Source organism: Coturnix japonica, chromosome 5 (assembly GCF_001577835.2).
Source record: "Coturnix japonica isolate 7356 chromosome 5, Coturnix japonica 2.1, whole genome shotgun sequence".
Taxonomy (NCBI): Eukaryota; Metazoa; Chordata; class Aves; order Galliformes; family Phasianidae; genus Coturnix; species Coturnix japonica.
Genome location: NC_029520.1, coordinates 19,416,439 through 19,444,251, shown reverse-complemented (window position 1 = coordinate 19,444,251; position 27,813 = coordinate 19,416,439). Strand labels below are relative to the sequence as shown.

The 27,813-nt window shown below is 51.2% G+C and overlaps 1 protein-coding gene across 1 annotated transcript; it reads left to right on the top strand.

Moving 5' to 3' along the window:
• ALX4 (ALX homeobox 4) lies at positions 1-27,813 on the top strand. The gene is made up of 4 exons (XM_015864508.2): positions 1-602; positions 18,906-19,216; positions 22,835-22,963; positions 23,290-27,813. Exons 1-4 carry the CDS (start codon positions 203-205, stop codon positions 23,611-23,613), a joined length of 1,164 nt encoding a protein of 387 aa, XP_015719994.1. The 5' UTR covers positions 1-202; the 3' UTR covers positions 23,614-27,813.

Genomic DNA, 27,813 nt, shown 5'->3' with positions numbered 1-27,813 from the left:
GGAGAGAGAGTGTGGGAGAGAGGGAGGGAGGAAGGGAGGCAGAGCCCCTCTGAGCGCGGATCGGGGCCGGGCGGCCGCGGCTGAGACCTCTTACAGCTCCCGGCCCCGCTGTGGGTGTGCGCGTATGTGGGAGGGGGAGAAAGAGAGGCTCCTGGTGCCACTCCAAGCGCATTAAGGACACTTGGGCCTTTTAATTTTAGGAATGAATGCTGATACTTGTGTTTCTTATTGTGATCCGGCTGCCATGGATTCCTACTACAACGCAGCCTCCCAGGGCGCAGACGGCTCCTCGCCTTTTAGGGCATTTCAAGCGAGTGACAAGTTCGGCCCCGCTTTCCTGGCCGCCAAAGGACAGAGCTTCGGTGACAGCGGCGCGAAGTGCCGGAGCCGCTACAGCCCGCAGGAATGCCCGTCCCTGGACGGCAGCGGGCAGGCGCCGGGCCCCGCCGCGCCCCCGCCCGCCTTTAGCAAATACCCGCAGCCCCAGCAGCAGCCGCCGCACCTCTACATGCAGCGCGGCCCCTGCAAGACCCCCCCGGAGAGCAACCTCAAGCTGCAGGAGAGCGGCGGCCACAACGGAGCCCTGCAGGTCTCTTGTTACGGTGAGTGCGGGCCGCGCGATCGGGCCGGGCCGAAGAAGGGCTCCCGGGGCCGGGGGAGCTCCGGAGGAGGCAATGGGTACCCCTCGTTCCGTTTTGCCGTGGTTTTGAGGCGAGCGCAGAGGAGGGAAGAGGCAGAGGATCGGGGAAATCGAAGTAAATGAAAGAGAAAAGCAATGCGGAGCGCCGCTCCGTGCTGAATGCCACCGAGGATGGGTTGCGCTGGGAGAGAACTTGGGGCGAATGTCACCGAGCTCTGCCCCCATCGCAGCCCCGTCCCACTGCCCCTCCCGCTGCTGCCCGACGAGGCCGTGCGCCGGCAGAGCTCCGGGGCCGCTCCTCCGGTGTGTCCTGAGGCTCCCCGGGGCGCGCTGTGCCCGGGCGGTCGGAGAGGGGAAAAATTGGAAGAAAAAAAAAAAAAAAAAGGAAGAAAAATAAATCAAAATAAATCCCCGACCTTCTATTTTTTCAGAAGAAGGGAAAGTAGAAATGAAACCTCTCCGTCGGTCCCTCCGCGCGCTGCGGGCAGAGAGGGGCTGCCGTGCCTCTGTCCAGGTGCGCCCGCCGTGACCCTACCGGGCAGGGACGGGGACGGTGACATGGATGGGCACTGCCGGGTGCACTGGGAGCAGGGGGAAGGACAACGGAGAGAGGTGGGGGAACGGTAGCGCCTAGAGGGACCCCGATACTCCAGCTCCCGAGTCCCCGTCTCTCGCTGTCACATCAACGGCTGCTTCTGTGCCCTCTTTGCTTTCTCTTTCTCCCCCACACACCTTCCTTTCACTCTGTGCAGGTGTACGAGAGCGCAGACGAACCTCCCCGGCCCCATCCACCCTGAGTAAAGTGGAAGGGGTCCCCGCACCCCTCTCCCCATGGCCTCGGGCCCCGCTCCCCGCCCAGCTGCTCCCCCCGTCATTTACTCTGTGCCAAGACCCGCTCATCCGTACCAGCCGGGGCTGCTCCCGTCACCCCATTTTGGGGATGCACCCCTTCCCTTGGGAAGGGGCCGAGACCGGCCGGTGGCCTCTCCTCATCCGCGGAGCCTCGGGGCGCTTCGGGGCAAAGCGGGGCGCGGAGGGAGTCCGGTGCCGCCCCACTACTAACGGGCTCTCTTGTTTCCGTAGGCTGAAAAAGCCCCGGGCGCCAGTTTAGCCCCCGAGGGTATTTTGCAGCCCCGGGCAGACCCGCCTGAATCTGCTCCCGCCGTCACGCCAGCGGGCAGCCCCGGTCCTTCTCTAAGGGGACTTCAGATGGAGCCCCGGGTCCGGAGCGGATGGCTCGGCTCGGCCCGGCCCCGACCGCCGTGTGGTGCGTCTGGGATCGGTGGGGCTGTAATAGGAGCCACATGGCTTCTCGAGGATAATTAACAACAACACTAATAACGAGGGCAAACGATTTAGGAGGGCGTCTCTCTGATGGTAGCCACGTTCGGCTTCCTCGGTGCTAAAGCAGAGATGGTGGCCGCGGGCTGAGCCCCGCCGGGCACGCACCGCTCCGGGACCCTCGGGGCGGAGGCGGCCGTTCCGCTCCCGCGGATCGCAGAGAACGTCGGAGCGGCGGCGGTTCTATCGGGATGGCCGGGACAGGCCGAGCCCCGCCGCTACTCCGGCGTTTGTCCGTCTTTCCGTGCCGTCCACCGGGGCTCGGTCCTCTATTAAAATAACTCCCCCTCAAAATATAATAATAATAAATATATGTATATATATGTATACACATATATAATAACAGAGCGAAAAAAGCGCGAGGCCGTGGAAAAAAAGAAGCCTCTCCCCGGCGGTGCTCTCTCAGTCTGCTCGCTGCGCTCATCGAGCTGGGGCCGATGCCCGTGTGAGCCGCTTGAGCCAGCCGGGGGATTTCTTCTTTAATTTTAATTCCTTAATAAACACGTTCCGAGCTATAAAAAGCCCCCGCCTTCCATTTATAGCTCCCGGCGTCTATTTCCAGATCGAATCCCTTCCATTGCATTGTACGGATAAATATAGGCAGAGAGAACAGCGGCCGCACATCGGCGCAGACACAGAGCGGCGGTCCTCGGAGCGCTCCCGCGGGGCTCCCCCCGCTGCGGACGGCCGCGCTCGGCTCCCGCTGGCACCGCCCTAACGGGGGGCTGCGGGGCGGCCCGCGGAGCGGCACCGGCAATTAAAGCGAAATCTTCAATAAAGCCCCTCGCGGCATCCGAGGATGATTGATGCGCCGCGGTGATTGAACTGCTATTTCTACTGCGCGGAGCCGGAGTTAAGTTGTGTGTCCTGAACTTACGTGCGCCTATACCCGCACACGGCAAAAGTATGGGCTGGAAAACGTGATTCGGGCGGTGAAGGGAATGCGATGGGGACGTGCACCCACGGGAGGCAGAGAGAGGAAACGGCTTTCTTCGTGCGGAGGAAATCTGTAAGTGCGGGGTTAAGCACATAACGAGCATTTCTTGTCTTTAGAGAGCGGCAAAAAGCGCAGTCTGAAGCGCCCCGTTGTTAGCAGAAAGCGAGCGCCTTAGGAAATATTCGTCCGCTGCGCACTTTATTATTATTGCTATTATTTTAATTGACACTTCTAACGCTTTTCTCCTCCCCTCCTCCCCCCGGTGCACACGGCAGGCCCCCCCGCCTCCGGGACGCACCGTACCCGGTGCCCGCTGATGCTACCACGGTGGCACCGCTCAGCCGGAGCTCCCTGAGCCGGCCCCAAGCGGGGCGATGCCGCGCCCCCATCCCCGGGCCCGGTTCCCTCGGACCCCCGCCCGCCCCGGTGCGCGCAGGGCGGACGGTACCTCGGGGTTCGGGGTGCGCCGCCGCCCCCGTTCCGGCTCCTGCCCCGCGGCCGAAGGGAGGCGGGCGGGGAGAGGGGGAGCTGCCCGCACCCCGGGGGCCGGGAGGGGTGGGGAGGTGCTGCCCCGGCCCCCCGCTATAAAGGGATGCTGTCGGGACGCGCGGCGCGGCGCCAGCAGAGTGGAGACGGAGGAAGGAGGACGGAACCCCGGGGAGGAGAAGGGCGTGCGGCCGCGCTGGCGCTCTCCTTCCCGCAATAAGGTCAACAGATCCGCCACTCAGGGAGAGGAGGGAGCTCCCGCTGGGAGTCGGGCCGAGGCGCTCGGCGGTGCGGGGCCTCCTTCGCGGGAGCTGCGGAACCCCCTCGGCCAGCGGCGAGCCAAGGTAGGGCCCCGCTCGCCTCTCGCCCTCGGGGGGGCTCGATCGCCGCTTTTCGCGAAGACGCGTCGCGCTTCTCGTGGCTCGGCCAGAGGTCTGGCTGGGGAGACCTCGGTAGGATTCCCAGCCCGGGCTGTTTTATACCGCTCATGTGTCAGCAGAGCGGAGCTCCCCCCAGGAAGATCTCTTTTCACTGGAGCTCTGTTTGTTTTCCATCTGTCCGCTGCCGAGCGGGATTAGCTCTGCTTTGGCCCCGCGCTTCTGTAGCGCACGGTGTAACCTTACCGGCGACGGGACGGGTGCGGAGAGAGAGAAAAAAGCCTTCGACTCGTCCTTGTCTGAATTGTTTTGAAACAGACTGGAAAAATACCGATGGGGAGAGAGATTTGGAGATGCTTACTGCGCGCGTCTTTTCCTAAGGGTTTGATGTGCTATTAACAATATATGCTGATGCCAGATAGCGCAAACGAGCTGCGTGTGTGTTATCTGGGGCTTCAGGCTGTTTATTTTGTGCTCCCTTTGAGTGCGCTCTCGGTGCGGTTGCATGACTAACCGGCTACAGTGATTCACTGGCTGCTTTCTGGGTGATTGCTCCAAACAAGTTGTGAATCAAAAGAGAGCTCCCTGGCTGTGGTTTCTAACCTCCCAAGTCAAAACCCGGAGCGGGTTTAAGGGGAGCTGATGAGTGAACTTCAGTCCTTTAGATCTCGAAGATTTATCCCCTCTCCAAGCCCTGCGTTCAGAATCGAGATGAGTTTCCCTTGTAAGAGAGAGGTGGTGTCTGTCTGGGAGGCTCTCAGCCAAGTTCTGCGCTGGAGGACATCTCCAGCCACAGCTCTGGCCCTCCAGCCACCCCGCTGCCCGGCTCTCCAGCTGAGTCTGTTCAGGGCCTTCCAGCAGCTGTACAATTCTCAGCTAAGAACTGTGGTGCATTTTGGGCAATAAGTGACTTCTCATCCCATTTTTCAGCTGGAAGAACTGAGGTTCAGAATGCATGAACAGCTCGTGCAAGGCCAGGCTGTCGCCACGCAGCGGCATCAGTGCGATCTTCCCCAGGCCCAGTTCCAGCAGCAAGACTCTCCCACAGCTGTGGAGGGATTGGTGGAGTTAGTGGGAAAATTCAGCAGGCAGAGGTTCCCAGTTTGATTTTGGAGGGGGTGAACTTGGGTTTTCTTAGCCAGGCTCTTTTTTGGTGCAAGAAGTTGCAGCAATCAATGTGTTCTTGTGTGTCCCAGTGTAGAATGGAGGCTCAGCCTGCCAATCCACACTAATGGGCTCATCTTGGGCAGCCGAACAAGCAATGGGTTGGTCACTGCTTTTCAGAAAATGCTGAGAAATCTCTGCCCCAAAAGTGCTGTTTTTCTATGCACCTGGAGGAAAAAAAAAAAATCCTGATCTAACTATTAATCAGTTTGGAAAGTAAAGGTCATATATATGCCTGGAGATACACTTCCAAAAGGAAAAGAGACAACTCTGGATGAGGAGAAGCCTGAGCTCTGACACAGCTGATAGAGGATGCTGTGATTTGAGAATCGTTTACAGAGGGGTGGATGGGAACATTGAGTAACTTACAACTATTGTATGTCTCTCTGCTACGCCAGTTTCTGAAGTAAAAGTTTTTAAGTAGAAGAAGAAAGCCACATATATATGAAATGAATGACCTCCTCTTTACTTTCTGCATGAGTTCAGGCAGATCAGTGTAATTACACATGCTGACTCTGTTCATGCTCACACACAATCTTTGCATTTTGACTGTCACCTCTATAGGCACAGTGTGAAAGAGCACTTCTGGACAGCATCGTGTTTTAGGGGCACTTTTCTGCTGAAGAGAGATGGAGGGAGAAGGGATCAGAGGCAGAAGAAAGGAAGTTGAGAAGGGGGAGCTCAGAAAACTCGGAGGAGTGGTGTGCAGTGGCAGACAGCTCTGTGTGGAAGGTGCTCTGGGATTGATTTTATGGACAGCACAAACCCACCAGCACCAAATTCTTCATCTCTCCATTGGGGATAGCTGTGATTCAGCAGTCAGTAGCCACTGCATTTGGGTCCCTGCAGGGTCAGACTGTGACAGGCTGCTATGTAATAAGCTGTGGTCTAGCTTTGTCTTTGGCAAAGACTTAACTCAGTTAAATGCCTATTGAATCTGATAATTTCTTTTTTGGAGAAAATGTGAATTAAGGTTTTACCCTGTTGGTGTTAATCTGCTTGGTGGAATCAGTATTATTTCTAGGTGTGTTACTTATTCCTTATTACTTATTACTTTTTAGGTGCAAGGCAAGTCCTTCAGCAGGTACCAGAGTTGGAAGGGCAAGTTGTTTCAGTCAATGGCAGTTGTGCTGAGGTGGTGTGGAAATTTCATGCTGCCTTGAAGACAGCAACTGCCTTTGTTTAGTAGAAGTCTGTGAGCTGGGATGCTGCTGAGGGAGGAGGGACAAAGCAGGGGGAGCCACCACACCAGACAGAGCCATGGAGGGCTTGGGGGCCTTGAGATGAGGAGCAGTGCAATGAGAAGCTCACTCAAACCCTTCATACAGTCCTGGTGGTGGGACATATGTGTGCATGTAAGGCAGAGGGATCATAACTGAAACCAAATTTGAGGACTCAAAGCAAAACAAAGCCGGTTATTCAAAGAGAGATGAGCAAACTGAGAAGACAGAACACTTTGGGCAGGCTTCTATCTGGGGAAAATGGCAGGAACTTGTAATATCAAGCCTGGAAATTGCTCCTGTTCATTCCTTTTGTGTTTAGGGAGATTGAGAGGTCTTTGCATGCAAACACTGCTGCACTGAAGAAGCACCTCAGGTCTCACTGGTTCCTCCCTGCACAGAAGCAGCCTCCTCAGGCCCTCAGACACTGCTGACTGCTTCAGCTGTGAGTGGTAATGCTGGTGTCAGGGTAGGGCTTGGTTTCCTAAGGGAGAAACAGGGAGCTGCATATTCTTCTGGTGTGAGAAGGATCAGATAATGAAGGTGCGTACAGAAAGCCAAGCTAGTCAGAAGCAATAGGAAGTGAAAGGAATCTACATGAGAATAAAAGCAAAACAAAGCTGTAAACTTCAGTGAGTGAAGGGCAATGTTGGGAGATTTCCCAGCAGTGGTCAAAGACAATGTGAAAGTGCCATTGTGCAGGGACATTGTGCAGGGAGACCCTTGGGTCCAGCTGCAGGACCCCCAGGTGATGGGGAACTTGGGGCTGGGGGAGGTTTTCATGGGACAGGAGAAAGAGGAAATTGTTGCTCAGTCTGAGCCACAGCAAGGGCTTCTGAAGGAATGGAAAACTATCCCAAACTGGAAACTGAAGGATCACCAGGATACCAGTGTGTTGGGTGTGCAGCTGTCCCAGTGCTGCTGGGCTGTCTTGTAGGGGTTGGTCACCCATAGGACTGTCTGTTTCCAGCACCTGTTCTCTGCAGCACAAGGAAACATCATCGATTTCCAGCCCCAGCAATGCCAATGGCAAAAGGACTCTCCATGAGATTATCATGTATCTATTCTCTAGCTGAATGGAGCCCAGCCTGGCAGCACCGATGCATGAGGAGAGCATGAGGCTGAGCACTGGGCAGGCATGATCTGCAGCCCAGCCTGTGTGCTGGTGTATGGGTCGGGAGGCTGAGAGCCCTCCTGGAGCACTGAGTGGTTCTGTTCCAGCTTCTCCTCCAATGGTGCATGCCCAGACCTCATCCTGGAGTGGAGTCAGGAACACAGCTGTGGTAAGGACCCATACCTGAGAGCTGAGAAATGCTCAGTAATAGACATAACCTGGCTTATCAAGATTTGCTCTGAAATTCTGTAAGCAGATTGGAGCCAGATATCAGTCTGAGCTAGACAGGACACAGCCAAATGCTAGAAGGCAAGAGGAAGAGAAGACCCACCTACATTGGCAGAGGACCTGCAGACATTTTGTGCTCCCCACGTCTCTAGATGCCAGTGAGGACTTCCAAGATAAATAGCCAGTGGACCAATTGCTAGACGTTTAGACAGATTGTGGAGAAGGAGGAGGCCAGAAACACTCCATGAAGCTGTGGGATTTATGGCAGAGCTTAAATGTTGCATTTCATCCCTTCAGCAGGAGTCAGAAAGCTGCTACTGGAAGAGAGGGAAGCTGGATGCCTTAAGTCATACAATGTCCTGTGCTGGAGAGAAGAGTATTTTCATCCAGCTCATACCACTTCAAACTATTAGAAGGACTTTTGCAGGATAGAGAGCAGTGGGGGGATTGGCTGCAACATCAAACATGAGTGCAGCGGCTGCGTTAAGTGTGGCTCTGGTAGGGAATGGAAATGTGGGAAGGCTTGTTGTAAATATATGGCTAGTCAGGACAGAGCCTCGTAAAAACCTACCGAAAGGCCCGAACACCACTCAGGAAGCAGGGGCACCTGGAGCTGCACATACTGAGCTGGGTGATGCTGCTTTTAAGTCAGGGCTGAAGCTGCAGCAAGGCTTTGTGGTGCCCAGGGCCGGATATTAAGTTTGTGTTCAGACCAACCCTCTTTTAATTTCCTTTCAGGAGGGGTACATTTGTGGCTGATTCTGTGAAAAATCCCCTTTTCCTTGGCTTTGGTGGTAAAAAGTGGTGTTCTTGGTTGTATATCCAATTTGCCTGCATTTGGCAGTGGTCCACTTGAGAGGGAGACCCATGGAGCAACCCCAGCTGCTGTAGCAAGAGAGGGGCTGCTGCCTATGTGTATAATGTACGGGCACTGCAGATGCTTGTTCAGGTTCTGCAGTTGTTAACCAAAACTAAACAGAGTGAGAGACAATGGGGCAATCCAAAATGGAGCAATTCATAGGTGGAGGAGAAATGCCAGTGGGAGACTGAGCTTCTGGGCTCCAGGAGAGACCCCAGCAATGCTCAGTGTGCAGATTGCTGAGGGTGGCACCTGATCACTGAGCCTTACAACCCTTAAAGACATGGCTTGTGTGAAAGAAAGAAATTTGGGCAATGTTTGTAGTGCTTGCTTCTGTGGGCAGGCCCCTGAGCTGTCTCTTTGAGCTACCAGCCAGCTCTTGGGCCTTGTTTCTTGTCCTCACTGGGAGAAAGGCCAGCAAGTTCTGTGCTGTGTAAATTATGTAAATCAAAGGATGTTTGTGCCTTGCCATTAATAGATAATATCAGGGATGTGCTGTACTGGGTTCATTTTAGTTTTCACTGTGGATCTGTGGAGGTTAAAATGGTTTTCGTGCTGGGACAAGTGCATAGCAAACTGTGGCATAGGTTCCCCACCACCTGTGTGCACTCAAGAGACAAACAGAACAAGGAAAGCATGGCTGGCCACACTGTTCCTGTGACAGCTGAGAGCATCTCAGTAAATGGTGACCTTTCATGGGAAGTTCCCAGTGTGAGAGGAGAGTGACATGGCACTGGATGGTCCTCCAGCCTTCACAGCTCTCCTGGGCACCAATCCAGCTGCCAGGGTCACATCTGCAGACCTACAAAGGCTAAAGAACACCACATACTTCTTGTGAGAGGGGAAATTCTGCTGCATACAGACGGGGACAGGCACAGTGCTGACATCAGACCAAAGTGAACCCAACTGCAGGCTGACTAGATGCTGCAAAACTTGCTAGCGCTGAAGTGTGGCATGCACGTGATCCCATAGTGATCCAAACCCTTGATACCTTAATCTAACTTTCTGGTATGTGTATGGGAAATCACAGCTTGAACCTCTGATTAATCAGTGAGGCAAGTGTTGGGTCAGCTGTGGGAGCACAGGTGAGAGCAATCCAGCTGTGCTCCCAGAAGGGGTGGAACTCAACTCCACCTCCTCTAAGACCTCATTTAAGGGCTGACCACCACTGAGGCAACATCTCTTGGAGATTGATTCCCAGTGGAGACTGCCTCAGCTTTCTGGTCAAGGCATCAACATTGGTGAGTTTTTCTTTGCTAATAACCTTTGACTATCTACCATCATCTTTGTTAATATCTTTATATATTAGCTTATAGTACATCCCTTACAGTATGGAAGAGAACTCATGTCTTGGCATCACATGGAAATATGCAGCATTCTTATTTCTTCTTTCTTTCACAATCTACAGAAAACTCTTCTGCTTCATTCAGTAGATGTGGGATTACAAGAAGGAGGTTCAAGGAGCTACAAACAGACCTCCAAAATGTTCCTGGTATCAAAGCAGGGTGTGATGCAAAAAAGATTCATTCAGCAAATATGCCTGCTTTTTTTATATCTATTCTCTGGGAAACCTTAGAATTTAAAGACAAAATATTGTATAGGAGACAGGGAAATAGAAAACTGAACAATGAATGTTCATGAGAGTTCATTAGATCAGAAATCCTCCAAAAATAAGAGGTTCTGAGGTTTTGCTATGGTATCAATACCACCAGGTCCCTTGAGGTTGTGTTCTTTCTTAGTCCAAGAGATAACTAGTTGTAGCAGAAATGCTAAGTCAGGGTTTGAACCAGTGATTGAGCACCTTGTGGAAGGCAGGGCCAACCCAGCAGAGCTCAGGGCCCTAGATATAAAGAACATGCAGCAAGGCAGATGATTTTTGGCTGAAGTATTCCATCAGGTTTCTTAGATGCTAAAACATGCAGTAGGATCATGCTATGGCAGGTAGTGTGGGGAAAGTTTAACTAGTGCTGGGAGGAGACACTGATTCTGGCTGCAAGTGCCCCTTGATGGCATAGATATCACCTTGTATGTCTCTGTGGTAGGCTCCTTTACAGACATCTGGCTGATTGTACATCCCTGGAGATGGAGAGCTCATAGAATCATTTGAGTTGAAAGGGACCCTTAAAAGCCATCCAGACCAACTCCCCTGCAGTGAACAGGGACACCCACAGCTACATCAGGGTGCTCAGAGCCCTGTCCAGCCTGACCTTGCATGTCCCCAGGGTTGGGGCATCCATTACCTTTCTGGGCAAGATGAGGAGCCTAAAGCAGATAAGCCACAGTGTGCTACAGCAACCATGTCTACCTACAAACACGTGAGAGGCCTCCTGGCCCAGGAGAAGCTGTCAGAGGTGCTGGGTGGGCCCAAGAAAACAAGAACAGAGCCATGAATGTTGGGTCTGATGGAAGTAATTTCCTTGCTGGGGGATAATGAAGAATGGCCAGATTCATCTCACCGGGAGATAATGGAGCACCATGATTTTCTTTTCTGTTTAGCTCTCACTATGTTCTTGACAAATTGCATTCATACACGCCATCTTTCTCAGCTGGTAGTTATTTTACAAAGGAGTTATTACAGGGGAAGGTTATTTGAGTATGCACTACTGTCTAAGTGAACTGGACTCTATAATGGTTGTGAGATCACATTTATAAGTACCAGCTCCATCTGCTGTGGGAAGTAACCATGGGATTTGATTCAATCTGATTCATAAAGCTGCATGTCCACTTCAGAAAAGAGAGAACACAAGCTACTAGTGCTCCCAGAGTCTCCAGTCCCAGGCGAGGCTCTGGGAACTGGCAGATGCAGCCGAAGGGTTTTTTGACCCCTTCTTTGGGTTGGAAAGCTCCTACTGCTCCTTTTTGGCACTAATACCTTTATGCTAAAACCCTGACTTCTTGGGATCTGCAGCCTTCTGTGCTCACTGAAGGAGTTTTGTAGCTTGGAGAACCACAATTTAATTTGACTGTGTGTCTTAAGAGCGAAATGAGTAGCTTCAGCAATTGCACGTACCTCTCATGCTACAAAGTTAGGACCAAATATACAGTCAGATAGCAAACCTCAGATGGTGCTTTGTAGGAAGCTGGGTTTGGGATGAAAAGGAAGAAGAAAGCAACCTGCTGTGGCCCAGCAAGCTCTCCTTGCAGGCATCTCTTCTTATCCAACCCAAGGGTTGGAGTTGCCCCAGGAAATGGAGAACAGCTAGTCCTGTTTCCCATAATGGATGCCCCAAGTCCTTGGATGCTGGAAACTGAAGTGATCCTGGCTTTGCCCAGCAGTTTGCACATAAGTGTTAATGGGTTCCTGAGTCATGCAGCCAAAAGTTGATTTGTGCTGGTGAGCTGAAGGTGGGGATGTGATGGACTCATGGGGTCTTTCCAGGTGCTTGGCTGGGTGAGCATCGCTGCTGGAAATAGATTTCTGAGGCAAATACTCCTTTTCACAAGTTCCTAAAAACAATTTCTGTAAATATTTGCTAATGTTTACTTGACATTTGCAGTCAAGCATGTCAGTATGATCCTACCCTGGAATGTTAACTGGAAACAAACAAGAAAGTGGGCATGAGCACTGCTGATGTGAGTGCAGTTTTCAATTTAGACTGATTTTCATGGTCATCATCTTTCACATAATGACCCACTTCTGCTGAGAATTAGTGGTGTTGCAGAAGGTTTGCTGTTTTCAGGTGTTGTGACTTTTTGCTCTCTGTTCAGAGGCACAATACCAGAGCTGCTGTGTCTACTGTCTGACTCTTCCTACCAAAAGCTGCCTCTAGTTGCCTCTAACTTAATCAGAACTTAATGATTTGGCTAAAAACTCCCACAGCATGTTTGCCTCTGGCTGTTTTTATAATACTGAGGGTTTTTTTTAAATTTCATCTGAGATTTTTCCAAGGGCATGGCTAAAACTAAGTGCATTTTTGTTTTTTCCACGTCAAATAATAATAATCTCACACTGCCTTTTATCAAATATTCTGGTGCTTGGTGCTGTGGAGCACAGAGGGGCAGGGGTTTGAGTAGAACACGTGCCCTCTTCCTTTTCTCTGAACAGGAGAAGGCTGAAAGAGCTGTGGTTCTCACTGGCTCAGCAATGACTGAGCTTTGACTCTCACACCTAAATACACAGCAAGTTTCACATGCCCTGGACAGGGTTACAGCCAGCTTTGAGTGCACTCTTTTTGTAGTGGCCTTTTCCTCCTGTAGATGGTCCAGCCTTCTTCAGGCCTGAGTGTTGTAGGGGAACATGTGAGAAAAGCTGTCCCTGGGAAGCAGTAGAAGACAGGGGTATGAAACTTTGTCATGGAAAAAGCTTGGTCTGCAGGCTGGGGAATGTACTGCATTGAATGGGGGGCCTTTTTCCCTCTCTTTTGACTTGGGTTTTGCAGTGCTCTGAGTTACGTGATATGAGGAGTTTACCCTTTCAGCAATTTGCAGCTCCCCTTTCATAAGTAAGGAACGTTTCTGTTGAGGCTTTCCTTGTTCAGCATTACCTAATGGATTTTTTTTTTCCTTAATAACTGTCATTTGCCCTGTGCCTTGCTATTCTCAACTGAAAATGAAAAATGTCAGTTGCCGGCTGTGAACAGCATTCATTATTCATTTACCAAAGGAATCTCGGGCACATTCATCCCATTTCCTCTTAGTGCCTCATTATCAATAAACCTTTACCCTGCTGCTTCTATAAATCATTTTCATCCCTTTGCTTTGTAAGCCAAGTGCTCGAGGTCCTGCACAGGTATCTCACAGGAATTGTGGGCCAAGTCAGGCAGTGATGTTTCTACTCCTTGGTCAGCTGGTGAAACTTCATTAAGAGGAAATTATGAGTTGTATATACATATGGATGCAGAAAGCAGTGTACTGAAGCAAACAGAGAAGTTGAGCAAGAGTTTCAACCATTCTTGCCTTTCTCTCCGTGATCCCAATGCAAAATTTGCATGGCTGGTGTTGTAGCAGCCTTGTCAACTGTGGGGGCAGTTTCCTCCATGGAAGGCCGATGCTGTGTCTCTGCTGCAGTAGAGAAATTTTGTGGTGGATGCTCTTGTGGTACGTAGGCGCTGGTACCAGGGTGAGGCAGGGCTGGCAGCCACAGAGGCCAAGAGCTTATTAAACTTCACTTCAGCCGGAGCTGAAATGTGCTCTTCTAGTACCAGGCAGCAGAGGTTAATGGAGCCCTTCTCATGTATGTTTTATGACACTCTTTTGGGATGCATATAAAAGGACTGGGACTTTTGGAGCAATTTAACTAAATATTTGTTTAGGCTGTGTAAGGAGCAGCTGGGGTTTCCAGGCAGGTCAGACATAAATGGATATTCCTTTATCTCCCCTCACCCCTAGAAACTGGATGGCTCCTGTGGTGCCCATAGCACCAACTCCATCCCCTGAACCCACAAAGGGGAGAGGTTTGGCAGTAGGTGAGACAAGCGAGGAGGGGTCTGGAGGTAATCAACCTGTTGATGCCAGGCTTACTGTTTTGTTTTCATTCTTGGTCAGCAAGTTCCTATTTCAGCTATGCTGCTTTTTGCTTCAGTTTGTATTTTTGCTGCCCTGCTCCTCTCTGCCAATAGAGTTGATCCCTGCCTGCCTCCCATCCCTACTTACTGTGAATTGGAGGTTTGGTAGCCAGAATCCTAATTTCATTCTGGAGTGCTTACAAAAGCCTGGTGCTCACAGGAATGTTAGCAGTTCCCAGACCTGGCTGGCCCTGAGTTTCGCGATGTGCAGCAAGAATGAAAATAAGTTCTAATTGTGCTTCCAAGAACAGGCACGTTTGGTAAGGGCTGGATATTTTCTTTCCCTCATCTGTGCCTTTCTTTACTAATCAGCTGTGTAAGACTGAGGAGCAGCAGAACTATTGTGCTAAAGAACCTGGCCTGCATTTTGTTTCAACATTTAAACTCAGCCTTTTCTGTGGTTCAGTGAGGTTCAGCCAGCTTTGGGTGTTTTCTGTTTTTATTTCAGCTTTCCAATTTCCAAGCAGGAGTTGTAGTACCCCATTTCCCTTTTGATGCCCCAGTATCTCACAAACTAGGGACCGAAGCTCCCCTCATACTGGATGCTTTCACTTACCTGAGGGTCTGTGGACCCTTTGGAGGTGAAATCCAAATAAATAGCTGCTGGCGGGTGCGCAGGCATGAGTCTATGACTGAAACAATATGAAAATGCTTTGGAAGAAGGAGACCATTTCTCCTTACAGTGAGGCCATCACTGCAGACGTTCCTGTGCTAGAGATAAGCAAGCCTGATCAGTGTGAATACATGGGCTCATCAGGGAGAGGCAAGGTCTTCTGTTTCAGTATCTGGCACAAATCTTCATCTCCTTTCATCATCTGAGGTGAAGCAGCCAGAGAGCAGCCCAGCAGTTTCATATGCTCCCAGCAGGGGCAATGGCTGTGCATTCTCTTGGTCCAGTTCTTTTCCTGTGCTGCATTCTGGCAGCCAGTAGGAGAGCTGCAATGGCAGCAGAACCATTCCTGTGCCTTTGAAATTTTCTTGTTAGCTCTCTCCTGCTCTTCAAATGGGTGTGCCTAACAGAGAAGGATTTGGAGCATAAACTGCCTTTTTTGCTCCAGTCGCCGTTTCTATTCGGAGTTAGCAGAATAGATTTAGATAGATGAGTCCAGCGGAGGGCCACTAAGATGGTGAAGGGCCTGGAGCATCTCCCCTATGAGGAGAGACTTAGGGAACTGGGTCTGTTTAGCCTTGAAAAAAGAAGGCTGAGAGGGGACTTGATCCAGGTTTATAAATACCTGAGGTGTGGGAGCCATAGTGGTGAGTCTGGTCTCTTTTCAGTAGTGCGTGGGGACAGGACTAGGGGTAATGGGATGAAAGCACAGCATAGGAAGTTCCCCACGAATGTGCGCAAGAACTTCTTTACAGTGAGGGTGATGGAGCACTGGAACAGGCTACCCAGGGAGGTGGTGGAGTCTCCTTCTCTGGAGATATTTAAGACCTGCCTGGACGTCTACCTGTGTGACATGGTGTAGGGAGCCTGCTTTGGCAGGGGGGTTGGACTTGATGATCTCTAGAGGTCCCTTCCAACCCCTACAATTCTGTGTAATTCTGTGTGATTGTGTGATTTTTTTTTTTTTTTTTTCTGTAAAAGTCAGTTTTGTTAGTGTTCTTTAAATACTATGATAGAGGAGCAAGCAGCATGTAGTGCATTCTCAGAGCTGATCCTGAACTCTCTGTATACAGCTACAGGGTGTGCAAATTCACCAGCTCAGGTAATAAAGCAATGTGCTCATATGAAAGCATTCCCAGCTGCTAGGCTGTGTGATAGGTGGATGTACACACAGGGACTGCTCAGCTTTGTTCAGGCTCTAGGGACATGCAGGCAGGCTGGGTACAAAGAGCTGTGTTTGTTCTTATCTGGAGTGGGAATGGAGGTGTTCCAATCAGTTCTCACTCAGCAGTGAGAGCAATGCAGCTGTCATAGTGGGGGCACTTCATGCAGATTTCTACCACTTGCATCTAGGAGAGGAATGATGCTTAATGCTACACCTGTGACCCAGTGTGGAGGTTTTGTTGATTATCTGCCCTCTGCTAACAAAATCAGTGATTCCAGAGCCAGACACAATTCTGCATCTTCTCTCTATCATTCTATCTGTAGATCTCAGAGTGCTTGCTCCTTGAATGGAGATAAACCTCAAGATTCCTTCCTTTTAATGAATGAATAAAGGAGCACAGCTGCTCCTTATTATCATATCTAACCCCAAATGTGAATTTTTTAAATGAAGGCCCTGTGCTGCCTTCTGAGCAGCAGAGGCAGGCAAGAGGCAGAAGGCTGCAACAGCCAACCTGGAAAACAGCAGAACAGCTTCACCGTGGGTTGAGGAAGGTTCCAGGGCCATAGGGTTGCTGCTACTGCTGGGGTTCTGGAAGTGTGCAGGCTGGATGGTGCTGCAGCTCCTTCTTGGTAAGAGATGCAGCCAGTGCTGCCCACACCAGGCCTGAACTTCAGGGCTGTTACTGAAGCATCAAACCATATGCTGCCAAGACAGTGCACTGGGGAAATATCCCTGTGCCAGCAATGTTCATGACTTGTGCAGACCTTGTGTCTCACAGTCTTGTGGGGTGTTGTGCTGTTTCTGTAGGATCTGCCTTTACTCGGGGGAATGGCAGCAGATGCTGTGTGAAGGAGACATTGCTTTGAGTTGAGCCCAATGCTGCTGTGTGCTTTGGAGACGCACTGCTCTCCCCTGCCATGTGGATGTGCCAAGCTGAATTCGCTTCAAATTAAATTTCATGGTTAAGTTTATACACGGAGAAGACTTTACATCCTCATCTTTCCAAAACAGCCAGTTAGGAACAACCCAGATACGTGCTTTGAACCCTCAGCATGGCTAGAAGCCTGTTCCCTGTGGGGAGGGATCACTGCAGGGTCACTTGGCCACCACAGTGCTCAAGCACACAGTGTGTGCTAGGAGTTCTCCAACCTGAGGTCCCACAAAAAGATGTACTGGCACCAAAGAAGCATTTCCCTTCATGCAGGGATCCAGAAAGAAGATATGGCAGAGCAGCACAATGCTGGGGACACCACAAGCCTGGCTGTCCCACGCTGCCTTCTGGCATCTCCTGTGGGGTGACACTGATACAGCAGTACTGGTGGTACAGCAGGCAGATGAGGCACTGGGAGAGGTGAGCAAATCTACCACAGTGAGTGTGAGGAAGGAGTCCAGAGCAGCAAAGGAGGCACCCAGCAGTCCTGTCAGGCTTGTAAGGGTGTAGCGATGCTCACATTACCTCCTTGTCATGGAGATCTTCACAATCTGTAACTCAAGGTTTCATTAGATTTGATTAGAAACAGACACCCCAAACTTTGCATTGAAGCTTTGAGGCCATCTCCAGTTACAGGAAGTCTGGACATATCCATATGCAGATGTATGCAATTTGTTTCACTTCAGCATTTAGCATGACTAGTTTGAGGTCAGGGATACTGTTCCCAAGGAAAGGAAGTTACTCCTCTGGATGCAGAGCAAAGGGAGAAGAGGCCATCCCTGTGGGCTGCCTCCAGCCCATCTTCTGCCTGTGGACAGCCAGTGGCTGAGCACTGGAGGTGAGAAGTACCAGGGAGCCACCAGGGGGTGGCCTCAGGGCCTGTGTTCCTGCTGCAGGGGTCTTGGGGAGCATTAGAGTCAGCCAGCAAGAAGGCATGGGGGGGAAATGCACCCAGCTTCATGACATCTTAAATTAAAAGGAAAATAATAACAATGTAACTGTGATAGGATGAGAGATAATGACTTCCAGTTGTGCCAGGGGAGGTTGAGGTTGGGGTGAGGTGTTGGAACAGGCTGCTCAGGGAGGAGGTTGAGTCACCTGGAGGCGTTCAAGAAACATAGAGATGTGGCACTGATGGATGTTGATAGTGAGCATAGTGGGGATGGGCTGATGGTTGGACTTAGTGATCGTAGTGGTCTTTTCAAGCCTTTATGATTCTGTGATTCTATGAACTAATAAGTTCCGTTGGTATAGCATGTGACTGATATACTCAGTGCCCAGTGTGATGAATCCTCCTAAGAACCAAACCAAAGCACCAAGATGATAGACAACATGAAGCTTGAGCTCTTCATGAGTCTGAGAGAACAGCAATAAATCCTTCTGAAAATCCAGTAGAGTGGTAGAGGCAAATAGCTCCCACACCTCCAGCATCAATCCCAGTCCTGGCCACTTCTCTGCACTAATTAGGCAACTTCTTTCTCAAAGTCCTTTCATCTTTTATCCTCCCACACTCAACTTTGTGCCTTCCTGCCTTTATGCCCAAAAGCAGTAGCCACATTTCATCCTTTCCACTTCAGCCAAGTTACATCGACTCAGCCTTTCAGCTGTGAAGGTGAGTGCAGACCTCTTCACAAATCCACCCACTTCATGCTTAGACTATGAAGCTGTGGCTGGGTTGCTCACACAACAGAAAAGCTATGCATAAAGATGAATTAAGCTGAACAAAGTTGTAACTAAGGGTGAGAGCTGGGGGATTTCTAGAGACTTTGGCAAATATGTCTGCGTAAATGACCTCGGAGATGACACTGCAGAAGTCTCCCAAGGGGAAGCTCCTCACAGGGAGAACGTTAGATCCTGGACATACTTTAAATTTCATATTAGTTTGCTTGTAAAAAAAAAAAAAAAAAAGCCAGGTGTTATGTTCTTGCATTGGTAAGGAGAGTTTGAGCAGAAAGTATTCCTGCAGCCTTTCCATCTAGAACCTACAGGAGATGTGGGTGGAAGCTCAAGGCTTGTTGTGTTTTTCTACCCTGTACCAGGCTGGGGCTTTCTACAGGTGTCCTACATGGGGTGTGGTGACGGGCACTGCTTTGCCAAGGGCAGCATGAGTCCTCACAGCAGGCTGTGGGGTTGCCGGGGGGGGGGGGCATCCATGATAGGAACACATGCCCATGGTGCCCAGTCCCAAGCCTTTTCCCCTTACTGCCTTCCCATCACTCTGTTTCTATTAAAGGCTTTTCCCACTGCTGGAGCTCTCAGGCTAAACAAATCAATTGGTCGTAAGGTTTACACTCATTTTCTTCTCTCTTTCTCCCTCCACACTGAACAGGTAAAGAAAGCAGCTTGGGAGAGGCTGACTTGCAGCCAAACGCTGACCCCTCGGGCATGGACAGCAGCTACCTCAGCGTGAAGGAGGCTGGAGTGAAAGTCCCTCAGGACAGAGCCAGCACGGACCTCCCCAGCCCCATGGACAAGGCAGACTCGGAGAGCAACAAGGGCAAAAAACGGAGGAACCGTACCACCTTCACTAGCTACCAGCTGGAGGAGCTGGAAAAGGTCTTCCAGAAGACCCACTACCCTGATGTCTATGCCAGGGAGCAGCTAGCCATGAGGACAGACCTCACCGAGGCCCGAGTACAGGTAACAGGGATGCCTTAGGCTGGGCTAGGGGCAGGTGAGCCTTGAGCCCCATGTCTTCGAGCTGAAGGGGCAACAGGACTGGTGAATCCCACTGCATCAGGGGGCCAGGAGAGATGTGTGGCTGAGATGCAGTATTACAGGTGCTTCCTGCTGCTAACCTGGGTGTCCAACCCAGCCAAACCCCCAAACAAGAGATATTTAAGTGCTGCTCTTTCCCCTGAATCAATATTAACCCAAAGGCTTGGTAGAGCTTAGAAGCATTCGCAAAACAGAGAACTACTGCTCAGAGCAGACACCTATGACTCATGTTTTGATGGTCACCTAAGGTTGCTGGGAAGCCAGGACATCATCTTGTCATCTAGCTAACTCCTGTATTCAGGTGTTCCTGGGACCACTACCTCTACAATTCACATTAGCATCAGGAATATCTGGAGTGGGAGGGCATCTGGTTACACCTCTCATACCAGGACCCTGCTTGCTTTCTGCTCTGAACCCTACCAGTATTTGACACAAAGCAGCTAGGCCAGCATCCCTGTGTTCCTCCCTGCATATTAATTCTAGGTTCATTCCTAGCTGCAGGGCTTTTCTCACCTGCTTTTTCAGACCAGATTGCAGGGTTCAATGCTCTTCCCTACAGCTGCTTCTCCTTGTATCAGCTGTGGCTGTGTCTCAGCAGAAAGTAAAGAGGCTCCTGTTGGTTCAATGGGGAGGGGTGGGTACATGGCAGCATCCACACACCTGGCTTTCCTCTGTGTCCAGGCAGAGTTGTCCCTCCTCGGCAGCACAATCCAGAGCCCTGGGAGCACAAGGGATGGAGCAGGATGAGATGGCAGGGGACTTCATGCCTGGGGAATGCAATGACTCCTCTACCCCCCTTCAGAGCCAGCACTCTGATTGCTGGGACTGCTAATGAGATCTTTTTAGTGGTGCCCCTGTGATGTGGCGGGGGCTTGAAAGTGAAAGGGAAATGTCAAACTCGGCTGTAGCAAAATCACTGCCTTGGAGAGAGGAAAAAAAAAAAAAAAGAAAAGAAAAAAAGCAAAGCAAGAAGTAATATATCTTGATCCCTTTTCCCCCATAAAACCCTGGGAGGCTGGTGGAAGGAGCGGAAAGACTGAGCTAAGCCTGCAGGAAATTAAACATGAAATGAAAACAAGCTCAAGTTATTCAGTTCTCTCATCCCAGGCTCCAATTTCCCATTCCAGGCCACTGATAAAATGGTGTCCAGTTTCAGTGCTCAAGGATGAATTCTGTCTCTGTTCTTGCAGGCTGGAAAGCAAAGGGCTGGTGGCCATCACTAGCAAAAGGGTGCATGGCCTGGCCATCAGCATTGGGATGAGCCTGGAGACAGACAGATGGACAAACAGCAGAGGCAGGAAGGGGCAGAGGTGGGGATAGCGCCCACTGAAAGGGGAAGATCAGACAGAAGGGAAGGGAACTCAATTTAATCTTTCATTTGGCACTAGGACTGCAGTGGTGGGCAGCCCTGGGGTAGTCCCAGGCACTCAGTGGTGCTGTGGCCCCAGCACCCCAATGGGTATTCACACAGCAGCACCAGCCAGGCAGTGGGGGGAGCAATGCAATTCATTTCAGCCCTGCTGCCTCCACAGCATGTCAGAGTGTGTGCATATGGATTGAGGTACCAGCATATGGCTGCATGTTTATGGAGACAAGAAACATTTTCTGTTCTGTAAATTTTTATAGGATTGATTGGATACATCGGGGCTTATCAAAGCGCTGTCTGCAGGAGTCAGATCCATGGCATTGGCCCACACTCCCTCCCCACTCGTTCACACCAAGGTGCAGGGCAACAGGAGCACTCTTGCAGGCACCCTGTCCCCACTCACAGACATAACCCCAAGCAATGCATCCCTTGGTACAGCAGTGTCTCAGCTGAAGGTGACAGGCGGTGAACAGAAAATGCACACTTGGTGCTTTCTCAGTATTTTTTTTCTAGATTTCCTCTTTCGGTACCTTCTGAATTCAAGGAAGCCAAGGGAAATTCTACAGAGGAAGATACCAAGCATCCTGAAAATAGTTTGATCTCAAAGATAAACAATCACATTTAAGAGTGATACAACTGTTTGGGGCAGTTGATTGCAAGCAGCAGTAGGGCACAGGGAGCATCTCCATGCCCTGGGCCCCCAGCACCTCATCTGCAGGTGCCCTTCAGCCTCATGGGTTTGTGCAGATGATTTGCCCCAGCCTCCCAGCTTGAACTTTGGGCCCAATAAGTTTAAACTACTTTGCCTGACCATTGCTGGCCCCGTCCAACATGAAAAAGCTGATGCTGGGGTCAGCCCCAAGCAGGGCAGTGCAGGTGAGTGCTTGCCAGGAGGGATCTGGCCACATGTGCTGGGCATATGTCAGCCCCAGCACCAAGCACAGCCCGCACCATGCTGCCTACCTGCAGGCACCCGCTGTGCACAGCAGGGCTCCGCCGCCCCGGGAGGAGCCGGGTCAGCACCACTGGCTGTGAGCCCGCAGATCAAAGCGGCACGATCCCGGCCAGCCCTGGGACTGGCCTGCAGCTGGGCTGGGGCAGCTGTGCCAAGAGGAGGCAGAGGAAAAGCAGACGGACGGATGCCTGGGGCACCAGTGTGCTCCTGCAGGATGCTCTGCATGTGCAGTGCTCTCATCTGAGGTGATACTAGGAATGTTCTGCTGAACTACACCCTCTGGAAATCCTCATGGGGTGGAAATTGCAGCCATAGGAAATCCTCAGAAAGCACAAATCCTTGTGCTGGTTTCTTCCTGGACTAATTTCTAGCTGAGCTGACACTGCAAAAGCTGTTTGTGCCCATTGCCTGACTCACCAAGTACAAGAGCAGTGCAGGGGGGCTCCTGTTTCCGTGCTATCTCTGCAGTGAGGTCCCGGTCCCCCAGCCCTGGTCACGGTGCAAAACTTGAAGCAGAAGCAAGAAGCTCCCAGCCTGCTCCTTTCATGCGCTGGCGTGACCCGCACACCCCAGCCCCTGGTGATCGCATGCATCACTCGGTGCCTTCAAAGCAGCTCGTGATTGATGTGTTTCCCTGACTCACAGGCTTCAAGAGGCTTTGAAGACACTGGGCCAGGCTCTGATCTCTCTTATGCCGATGCAAATCAGGAGCAATGCTGCTGACAACAGTGCAATAATCCACACTGATGTCAAGCCAGTAAAAATAAGAGCAGAAACAGAGTTTTGGTCTTTGCGCTGCCTCAAAGGCATCTGAGCAGTACTGTGAAGAGCTGCAAGGCCTGCATAGTGGAGGACATACAACTCATAAGAGTGCACTTGTTTCCAGGAGCTAAGATGGAAAGCCTTTTCTTTCTTTTTTTAACTGTTAATGAAGACTAAGAGTTCAGTAGTAAATAGAAGTTCTCAGCCAACAGAATCTTCACAGCCAGGATTGAACCTGGGGAAAGCCCCAGTGCCGCAGGTCCCAGCCTGGCACTGGCACGCACAGATGTTTGCTCCTTGTCTGAGCATGGGGGATCTGGGTCATCCCGGGGCAGATCTGGCTGCAGGGCAGGGGCCAAGGCTGGGCTCCTCCTCTAGACCCTGGGTGCTCAAAGCTCTGGGCTCCATGGGCTCCCATGCCCTGTGCTCACAGCCCCGCACCCCTCTCTTCCCACAGGTCTGGTTCCAGAATAGACGAGCCAAATGGCGCAAGCGGGAGCGGTTTGGCCAGATGCAGCAGGTCCGGACCCACTTTTCCACTGCCTACGAGCTGCCTCTGCTCACCCGTGCTGAGAACTATGCCCAGGTGAGCACATCTCCTGCCCAAATCAGTCTGTTCAACACTGCCCTGCTCCTGGTGGTCCTCAAGCCATACTTTGCTCCTGGGGTTCATCCCCTGCTCTCAGGCTGAGGTGCAGCAGCATGCAGTTGTGCCACTGAGCAGCAGAGGCATGGCAGCTGTTCAGCTGGGTGTCCTGTTGTGCTCCTTTGAGCCCAGTTGGGTCACAGCCACCACAGCGGGCACCAAACCCTGTTGGGCTTCAGATCCATCACGCACTGTGTTTTCTAAACATCCTATAAAGGTCCGAGGTATTGCCCCTCCCCAGACCCTGATGCTTTTTTCCCCCACAGATCCAGAACCCCTCCTGGATTGGCAACAACGGAGCCGCCTCCCCTGTGCCCGCTTGTGTCGTCCCCTGCGAGCCGGTGCCGTCCTGCATGTCCCCCCACGCGCATCCCCACGCGGCTGGCGGCGTCTCCGACTTCCTCGGTGTCTCCGGAGCCGGCGGCCACGTGGGCCAGACTCACGTTGGCGGCCTCTTCGGCACGGCCGGCATCGGCCCCGGCCTCAACGGCTACGAGCTGAACAGCGAGCCGGACCGCAAGAGCTCCAGCATCGCGGCCCTGAGGATGAAGGCGAAGGAGCACAGCGCCGCGATCTCCTGGGCGACATGACAGGGCTGCCGCCCAGCGCCTCGGCACACCGCGAGAGCCAGTGGGGAAGCCGGGAGCCCGTCCAGCCGGGACTCCAGCCAGCCCTTGCCTCCTCGGGGATGTGAAAGCAGCACTTTGAGCTACCCTAGGTGTATAGAGGACGTGCGTTAAAGTAAGTGGCGTGTGCCCAGCACAGACATGGGAGGTCCTGGCCTCCTGGCACCAGGTCGGGGCTGTGCGGCAGTGCTGCTGCCGCCTGCTCCGGGGGTGTCCTCTGCTATCGCCACTGCCTCCTCTAGGACTTGGATGTCTTTTCTCCCCGATCCTTTTTCTGACACCAGATCTGCCTTTCTGGAGAGCAAGAGCCCTCCAGAATCTCCAGAGGCTCCCCTGTCCCTCCACACATACAGCTCTTCACTCCTCAGAACCCATCTGCCTTGCGCAGGGGATGGGACAAGGACTCTGGCACCAGCAAAGAGACGCTCTTCAGGCTGCTCCTGCCCCGTGAGAGCCATGGCTGAATGGGGCGAGGGGGTACTCAAGGTCAGAAAGGTGGTGGTGCTATCTCACCTTCTTCCACCCAGCAGGAGATCAAGCATGGAGCTTGGGGGCCTCTTGTGTGGGCACAGTGCTGCCACGTTGCTGTTCTCGATGGCTCTCCAGCCATCCAGCTAGAGATGTGCATATGAAGTGATTGGCTCTGCTGGCCCCATGCAGAAGGTCACACCCCCATGAGCACTTGGCGTTTGCTCTGTTATAGTTGTGGTTCTTGTGCCATAGCAAAACATGTTCTGTAGTTTTTACAGGGCCAGGAGTCCAGGACCCCAAAGAGGTACAGCTTGAGCGGAGCACAGACAGGGCTGTGTGATGGCATCCTCTCATTGTCCCTGGCCAGCACTGTCTCTCTCCCATCACCTCTCATTCTCTGCTTCCCCAAAACCACCTGCCAGCACCTACCCACAGCTCCCCAAGCGACAGAGGGAGGGCCAAGGATTGTGGATAATGGCATTGCTCCATCTCTGGCCCCTCCAGTCCCCCCTCACCTAGCAGAATGAAGGAAACACCAGAACTTGCTCTCTCTCTTGAAGTCCCACCCATGGTTTTCTCCCTATGTGTTCCCACTTGCACAACTCTGTTAGTCTCCTCTGCAAGGCTACACCTCTCTCAAGCCATTCGATGGCATAATAAATAGCACCAAGTATGATTTCAGTTTCCTTCTGCCCCACCAAAGGTCACCTGCAGCCATAGCGCACAGCTCACGAGTGGAACTCCAGCTTGATGAGCAAGAGAAGTGCAGGGTTTTGCCCCTTACAGCCATCACCTCACACTCCATCCCATCTAGGTGCAGGGAAATCTGGAGGCCCTTCAAAGAGCTGCAAACAGGCTACAACCAAATGTCACGATGCAGGTTAACTGCATGCCATATAAAAATATATCTACAGTGCCTTGATATTGCCATATGCAACATGGATGATTACATCAGTGCTAGATCAAATGTACCACATACTTAATAGAATATGGAAAGACATGTAGTGCTGTATCTTGTCTCTGTAAATACGCTGAGATGCCTGGCTCAGTGCACCTTGGGAACAACATGCAGTCAAGCTGACTTTGTGGGTGACCTGGGCTTTTCTACTGAAGCAAACCATACTCATGTCCCAGCCTGAATGTTCAGCTGAGTTATCCGACTAAAAATGTGCTTCAGGTGCTAAAAATGATAGAGATTACTGAATAGCTCTGGATCACTGCCCTAATCTCTCTTTTTCTGCATGCACTGGCAATAATGTTACAGTTTAAATTGCAATGAACACCACCATTTACCTTACCCCTGACTTCCTTGCAAAGAGCCCTTTTCCCACAATGCAGAGGGAAAGGTGCTTTTCCACTGCAGTGCTCAGCCCCCAGAACTGAGCAGTGTGCAGCAGGTTGAAAGGGTGCATGGGGATGGATGCTGCAAGGGTGTGGGTACTGCTGGCTGTCCCACTGGGTGGCCATGGCCATGCTGGGGCTTTGCTGCACTCTGCTGAAGCTGAAGGGCATTCCTTCCTCAACTCTCACAGGACCAGGATTTCACCCAGGATGCATAACAGCTCATGAGATGAAGAGCATCATCCTCTCTTCTTTGTGCGCTGGCCTCTGACAACCCTAATCACTGCCAGGTGTGCCCAGCCCTGAGCTGCTGGGTGCACTGCAAGTGCAGAGCTCTGCTCCCATGCCCCGTTCACCTGCATAGCTCCTCTGCATCTGCCAACCTGCTGCACCATCCCACCAGCAACAGCCTGGGCATGCAAAGATGCAGGCAGGTCTTCAGCTGTGTGCATCTGTGCTTACACACACCTTTTTAAATTAATTTAATAGATTTTTTTTTTTTTTAAACTAGCTGTTAAATTAACAAGAAAAGCTGTATATATATATATATACACACACACTTAGATATGTGTGTGTGTATATATATATCATCTAAGCCAACCTGCATTTTTAAGGGTCACAGGGTTCATGCTGTTCTTGCAATTCAAGCTACCACAAGGATGCCTTTTAAAATAATAATAATTATTTTAATACTTTTCAACTCTATTTATGACTTTCTTCTCTATTTATTTCTTCTTTCTTTAGTATTTCACTCCTGTCCATACATAGAGTTGCAGTTCCCTGGCTGGGATTTAGATGGCTGTGAAGCTGCAAGTTTTGCCTTCCATTCCCCAGCCATGCTGTATCCTTCATGGTGCAGCACTGAGCCCCTGCTCCCTGAGCTCCTCTGCTCCCAAGCTGCCCTTTTCAGTCTTGCAGAGGGAGCAAAGGAGTCTGTCTTGCATTGCCCAAGGCTGGAAACACACAAGACATCCCAGATTTTGGGGCTAGGAATGGCAAGCAGGGAGAGCAGCACAGTTCCCAACAGGGGTTGACCCATAGCCAGGTGCTGCTGGTTGCAAAGCGCCCAGAACAGTTGTGCATACATCAGTGGCAGCAGCTGCAAGCCAGTGGTGAGCATCCCAAGGCTTCCCCAGTTTCTGTCCCCTCAGCCTTTTAACTCCTCTGAGCATCTCCTGCTATTTGTGCTGGAGCACATCTGGCCTGTTACATCGGCAGGGGCACCGCAGCAAAACCACCCGCATGGACACCCAGTGTGCACGAGGCGGCAGAGCTGCTGCACACGTGCGTGGCACCCCCTGCAGCACTCCCCTGGGGAGCAGGATGCAGGGGCTCTTTGGTGGTAGGGGCTTTTTGGGGGTGGGGAGGCCGGGTCCCATCTCATAGAGCAGAGCAGCGCCTTGTAAAATGTTCTCCAAACAAACAAAGCCAAAAAGGTAGTTTCCTGGAATAGGATTTAAAAAACAATCAGGCAGACACAGAGATCTGTGTTTATTTTGCTGCACTGACTGACACAACAGAAAGCAAACAGACCGAATTAGAAATTAAATCCAAATGGGAACAGGGGGAGGAAGTGGGCTGAAAGTCATCCCCAGCCCTTGCTGGGCCCGAGGAGGCAGTCCGGCACAGCCTGGCACCCCATTAGCTCTTTGTTGGTGCCCCACTCCCCACATTGCTAGGTAGGTAGGTAGAGCTAGGACTTTTGTACTACTGATTTTTTTGAAGGACAGTTTTCAATGTGTAATAATATATCGGTTTAGGTGTGCAGTGTTTGAAAGAGAGACTGGGAGAAAGAAAGAAAACGAACCTCAATCAATATCATTGTTTTTTTTTGTTGTTGTAAGATACTGTAACCTTGTATAAACGCAACCATTTCTTTGTTTTCCTTTAGCTTAAAGGCCTGGGGTGGAACGTATTAAAAATAAATAATTAAAAAAAAAATTAAAAAGTTTTTAAAAGTTCAGGAAAAAAAAAGAAAGAATAAAAAACTCCTTACAAACATTGCCACGTGAGGTTTGTGCCATGCAATGTTAATGCCTGTGCAGCCGTGTATCAGCAATTCATTACAGTGGAACATTAAAATAAGAACGAACACACTTTGCAGCTTGGTTCTTTCCATATTTTGTTTTTTTTTTCCAAGTAAGTTATTGCACTTGCAGCTTCTTTCCTTCTTGTTTGTTTGGGGGGAGGGCTGGGATTTCTGGGCACTAATTTTTATTTCTCCAGTTTTTTTAAAGGGGTGCAATTGCTGGGAAGGCCCCCCCTGCCCCCGAGCCGCCGTGGCCGCGGAGGTACAAGCACTGTTGTTGTTGTTTTGGTTTGCAATAAACTCCTTCTCTTCTCTCCTCTCAA